Genomic DNA, 6,204 nt, shown 5'->3' on the forward strand with positions numbered 1-6,204 from the left:
ACTGTCCCGCGCCATTTTCTTCCTTAAATTAAAACCGCGACATTAAAACCTAATCCTTATGCATGAAAATAAGAATCCAAACAACACCCCAACCAATGATAGAAGAGGTCCAATTTTTATACGAAATCTAGTCGACATTCTTTGATTTTAACTGTCTCCCTCGGCCAGTTTCTCCCAACGTGTTTTTGCTGTTCTTGTTTCCCCCGTGTTGCTAATGTAGCCAGGCTCGTCAAGGTCCAAAGCACTCGCCGTTTGTTTCTGTGCGCCTTTTCGCCTGGCCGCGTTTCTTCTCTTCGTGTGTGCGTGCGTGCGTGCGTGCGGCGTGTGTGTGTGTGTGTGTGTGTGTGTGTGTGTGTGTGTGTGTGTGTGTGTGTGTGTGTGTGTGTGTGTGTGTGTGTGTGTGTGTGTGTGTGTGTGTGTGTGTGTGTCTATCTGTGTGTGTGTGAGCGTGCGTGCGAGAAAATGCGTATGAGTGGATCCCGACTTCGCAATTGCATTTTCAAAAGGGGGGGGGGGGGCTCGGGCGTGCGACGGAGGCGAGTCACCTTGAAGCTTCTTTGTTGCAGAAGAAATATAGTTCATAATGATCAGTACGAGCGGTGTTTTACACACACACGTGTGTGTGTGTGTGTGTGTGTGTGTGTGTGTGTGTGTGTGTGTGTGTGTGTATGTGTGTATGTATGTATGTATGTATGTATGTATGTATGTATTTATGTATGTCTCTCTCTCTCTCTCTCTCTCTCTCTCTCTCTCTCTATATATATATATATATATATATATATATATATATATATATATATATATATATATATATATATATATATATATATATAATTTATTTATTTATTTGCTTAATTATTTATTTATTATGTATAGTTTATTTAGTCACTCGAGGAGGAGAGCGGCGGTCGCCTGCGCCCGCGGCCGCCGCCCGACCCAGCGCCTCCTGCCTTGCGTCTTCGGGCGTTTTCCTGCTGACGCCCACGCTTCTCCGACTGACGGATTCCTCTCACGCCCCTTCTCCCCCACAGCTGCGGCGAGAGCGATGCCAGCTGCAGTGCGACGACGAGCGCCTCCGCGTCACGCCCGTCCGCAAAGATGAAGGGTTCGAGTCCGACTCCGAGTCCTCCGGCAGCGCCTGCGACGAGTCCTGCTGCGGCACCCAGGACATCAAGGTGAGTGCGGCTGCGGCGAAACTTCCAGGTCTTCCGAATGGGTGTTTACTTGGCCGTAGGGCGTAAAGTATGAGCATATTTAAAGTGGCAAATAACAGGCATTCCTCAGCTAAATCTGGTTCCGCTGCGCCTCCAGGTGATCAGCGACCACGTGCTGCGCCTCGACCAGCTGATCCACGAGGATGGCGGCTCGATGGGCTTCGCCTCGGCCTCCGACGACACCTCTTCTTCCGCCACCAGCAGCGGGGCGGAGAGCGAGGACGACACCCCCAGGTCGGGGGGGTCGCACCACCCCCACCCCAACCAGCACACGCAGGTCAGAACTATAACTTATATCTTTGCAGTTTTGTTATTACTTATTCCAATGACTAAATCATTTGGGATCATTTGTAGCTAAACGGTGCGCGTGAGTGCTTTCCCTAACGACGCGTCTCTCGCAGGTTGACGCGGCCGGAGGAGTCGGTGACATGTTCCTGATGAGCGACATCCTGTACTGCCACGTGGCGGCGGCGACGCCCCGAGTGGTGGTGGTGGTGGTGAAGGACGCGGGATCTAGTCAGGTATTCGCCCACGTGTTCCAGTGCCTCACCGAGGATGCCGCCAGATCTCTCTACGCCCACTACAAGGAAGCCAGTAATAAATACAAACTCAATAGATATAGGAACAGCAAACGAAAGACCGAGTTGTTGAAGGGCGAAGCAGCTGGCCAGGGCGGGAAAGTGGTTAGCGCCAGCGGCGGCGGCACCAAGAAGGGCGCCAAGAGCCTGAGCCACGCGCTGGACGGCGGCGGCGGTCGCGGCTCCGTCCGGTCGGTGGAGGCCCGAGTGCTGACGGGGGAGAAGCGCGGCGACACAGGAAGCAACGTCAATGTTATCGAAATTCGCGAGACGCAAGAGGACGGCGAAAAGTCGCGTCCCTGGAACCTCGTGCAGCACACCGATGCGAACGGCGTGACGCACATCGAGATAGAGAGCGGGCCTTGCAGCCTCGTCAGCAGTTCCTCCGAGGTGTCAGACTTCAGCAGCATGGTCAGCCTAGGCGCAACACGAAGCGGCCAATCTGCGCAGCCAGCGTCCCTTTTGGCCCCGAGGCCGTCTAGCCGAGCTGAGGCTTTTAGCAGCAGCAGCGGCAGCGACGGCGGGAGCGTGCGGGGCACCAACAGCTGCCCCAGCAGCCTGGTGAGCAACGGGCGGGAGGTTCTGGTCGCTGGAGAGACGGACAAGAAGTTCAGACAGCGCCAGCCAGCGCTCCTGCTGCGGGAGGACCTTGCGCGGCAGGCGAGGAGAGCCGACGAGTGGCGCAGCGACGACAGCCTGAGGCGAAGCGAGAAGAGGAGGGACGACCCGGGCAAAGAGGACAAAAAGTCCCGCCGCGACGACCATGACGGACGCAGCCGGCGCGAGCGGTACGAAGGGGACCGAATGCTGGTCCGGGAGGTGACGAGGGCCACTATGGAGGCCATGATCCCCCGAATCACCACAGACCGGCAAGGCCGACCCCGAGACCACTCCCGAGGGCGACTCCGGCACTCCCACAACAAGGGGCCTGCACCCCCTCCTCCGCCCCGCCGGCACCCCAACAACCCCTCGCTCATGCTGGTCCCCACCAAGAGCGGCACCGAGAACGCTCGCGCATTTTACCCCAAAGAGTCCCACATCGTGCGCGGGAACAAGCTGGTGCGCGTCGACTACCCCGCGTACCCCGGCGGCTGGATGCACCAGGACGTCAACAACAACCCCCATCATTACAACTATTATTCGGGCGCCGCCTGGCTGGGCCCCCACGAGTACCACGCGCTGCGGCACCGCGACCCCCCCATTACGCCGGAGATGAGGCGCCGGTCGCGCTCGAAGAGCCCCGCGCGGAGGCCGATGGCCCACCGCTACATCGACGCTGTCTCGACGTTCAGCATCTCGCAGAAGCTCAAGGACTTCTCCGACGCGGTTTTCACGAGCAAAAAGAACAATAATAATGTCGCTAGTAATGCAATGGGAAATAGCCTTAGTGCGAACTGTGGTCAGTTTAACTCCAGTAATGATACGGAGGTCAAAGGTCACCAGCGGTCACTGTCTACTGCGTCTGCGCCAGCGGGAGACGGCGACGGCACTCTCAGGCCAGTCATAAAGAAGGGCCGCCGACCGGAAAATTCCCCCCAGACCCGCCGCGTCACCTTCAGCGCTTACGCCACGGTGCAGGTGATGGACGCGTGACCCCGCGACGCCAGAGAGTCTGACGCGGCCGCCCCGCCGTCGCCGTCGCTGCTCAAAGACACCAGCTGTGCCTCAGTGGGAAAACGACGGTTCCAATAACCCTTCCGCCTCCCTGTCGCTGCAGTCTTGTTTGGGTGAATGAATTACCTCTTCCTTAACCCTGTGGTCTAATCAAAGTCATGTGGATACTTTAGGAATAAGATTCTGTAGATCGGTGCGGCCGACGCTCCGCATGTCCAGCAGTGCGTGGCGGTCAGATGCGGCCTCTCGACGTCTCCTGCGAGCGCCGGTGCCACGAGCGATGATCGACGGAACAAGGCGAGGGGCGCTCTGCGGACGCGAAGGCCGACGCTGCAAGAACGCTTCTTGTTACTACTTCAAGCTTCCGCAGTGGTTTAAACCTTTCATACACTCTCATAAGCTTTTAAGTCGCTTCTCCATCGTTGTTAATTTATCATCAAATATCATGTTTAGATTCATCGTCATCTCCGGTTAATCACAACCTCCATTAGAGCTGATGCATATATACATACATATATATATATGCATATGTGTGTGTGTGTATGTATGTATGTATGTATGTATGTATGTATGTATTGTATGTACGTACATCAGCAGTTAGTATTGTTCTTATCACTTTAGAAGATCGCTGAAAAGAGTACCATCGCGAGTCATGTGATGGTGGCAACAAATCGGTTACTAGGAAGTTTGTCTGTCAGTTGTATTATATTTTTATCAAGAGGCTTTTTATGTTTGCGTGAGTCTTAGAGAGAGAGACAGAGACAGAGACAGACAGAGACAGAGAGAGAGAGAGAGCGAGAGCGAGAGCGAGAGCGTGTGCCATACATACTACCAGCGCACACACACAATGTCCTGGAGAACAAGACGACCGTTTGGGAAGGGAAAGCAGGATGTGTGGAGGAAAACATCGAAATTGAGCGAAACTTGGCCAATTTCTTCCCACAGGGTTACCACAAGGCGGGCCACAGCGCTGCGCCACGCGATTACCGAAGACCCCAGGCATGGAAACGCACCCGCCCACACACACGCCCACGGTGATCTGGCTACACGCGCGCGTGCGCACGCACACAAGCGCGCGCACACACACACACACACACACACACACACACACACACACACACACACACACACACACACACACACACACACACACACACACACACACACACACACACACACACACACACACCAGACACGTGTACCTTCACACCCAATAATCGCATGCATGATTTTGAATGAACTAAAAGTCGTGTCTCATTTACAGTCACGTTTTCATCATGGCTCCACGTCTGTGCATTCGTTTTGTATAGCATATATCGTGTATAAATCATTCTCTCATTCAGACAGTCCCATTCAATCATGCACTTCCCAATATCATGCTTTCACCAGGCTAAAGTATTGTAAATGTATTATACATACATGCCTACGAACGTACACATGTATTTGTGTAGGTACATGTATGTGTGTCTGTGTGTGTGTGTATTTTATGTCCGTATGCATATTATGTGTACGCGTGTATATGAATGGATGTATGTACAATAACAGCATAGTGCCTTTGACTGTGTTAGGTCCAAAAGAATATCCATCTTCACATGCCCTTCTGTGTGCGAAAGAGAGCTGTCCTAGAACGATTTATGTGTAAAAGTTTTATGACTATGTTTTATTTCGCCTGCGAACTGAGTGGGAACATTATAAAAGATAAATTGTATATAATGCAATTAATAAAGTCAGTATTAACAATTCCAAGTCTTTCATTCCAACAGCTAATGTAACCTGTATATGAACTTTGAACTATACTGTTCTTCAATTTGGTCAAACGAGACACAATCATAACCATACTTACAACAGAGTATACTGTAAAAAATAATTGCACAAATAAAGGCATACGTTGCACAACACGTCCATATACTTGTAGAAAAAGGCTGGGCAGATATTAATAATGACAGTGATTTTACTGGCCATAAATGTAGATCAAATATAAACCATCAAACATAATTAAAGTAAGTGATATGAGCTGTCTCCACAATATTAACATTCAACACAAATGTTGAGTTTCTAAAGTTTACGAAATAAAATAACAAATCAGACTTTATAAACTCCTTTGCCCTTACGCTGTGAAAATGCAGCCATTACACCCTGTCTGTGTAAATAAAAAGTAAATAAACAGAGAAAGAAAAAATTAATCCCATACGTGACATTTTGACAAAAATTTAAAATCGAGAAGGAAAGAGAATAGAAGGCACGGACATTGACGCACATGTGGAAAGTTTAGCTCTCGCGGCAAAGGGGACGCGGCAGTGAACTAGCTTCTGCGTCACGTCACTTCACGTCACGATATGATAGTGTGTGAGTTGTGTTTCCGTGGGATGTTGTAGGAACTTATTCCAGGGGAAGAAACTTCGTGACGTTGGAAGAGTAAGAATGTGTGTAAAACAAGAAATGTAGCGTAAAATGACACGTACTTTTCCTTTGAGATTTTTTCTCTATGGTTTCTACTATACTGGGTATAATTAGAGTATTTTCCATGAACGGAAAACATTATTGCTGTATTCTACTAATATAGCCGCTCACAGAAATCGTTAATTGTCATGTGGGAATTTAGTAGCAGATACATTACGTATTGTCAAGTTATGATTACATCTACTCGTCTCAAGGTAGAGTTAACATCTTGAAAATCGACTCCAAGGTGCTGAAAGAACCCCAAGCATGTTTCCGTTCCGTTTCCACAGCTCTCTCTCTACTTCGCGAGAGACGTGACACTGAAGATGAAAACTAGCGTTGTCACCAGAGTTACAACT

General features: G+C 50.5%; 1 protein-coding gene across 3 annotated transcripts in view; it reads left to right on the forward strand.

Moving 5' to 3' along the window:
- LOC119578926 overlaps nt 1-5,147 on the forward strand; it is a 47,725-nt gene extending 42,578 nt beyond the window's left edge. For all 3 annotated transcript variants that reach the window (XM_037926599.1, XM_037926600.1, XM_037926601.1), the window contains 3 exons: nt 1,032-1,175; nt 1,312-1,491; nt 1,616-5,147. In XM_037926599.1, coding sequence (XP_037782527.1) covers nt 1,032-1,175; nt 1,312-1,491; nt 1,616-3,385 — 2,094 coding nt within the window. In that variant the 3' untranslated portion in view covers nt 3,386-5,147. The remainder of the gene's footprint in view (nt 1-1,031; nt 1,176-1,311; nt 1,492-1,615) is intronic.
- Nucleotides 5,148-6,204: the final 1,057 nt, after the last annotated feature.

The sequence above is a fragment of the Penaeus monodon genome, chromosome 11 (assembly GCF_015228065.2).
Source record: "Penaeus monodon isolate SGIC_2016 chromosome 11, NSTDA_Pmon_1, whole genome shotgun sequence".
NCBI classification, from domain to species: domain Eukaryota; kingdom Metazoa; phylum Arthropoda; class Malacostraca; order Decapoda; family Penaeidae; genus Penaeus; species Penaeus monodon.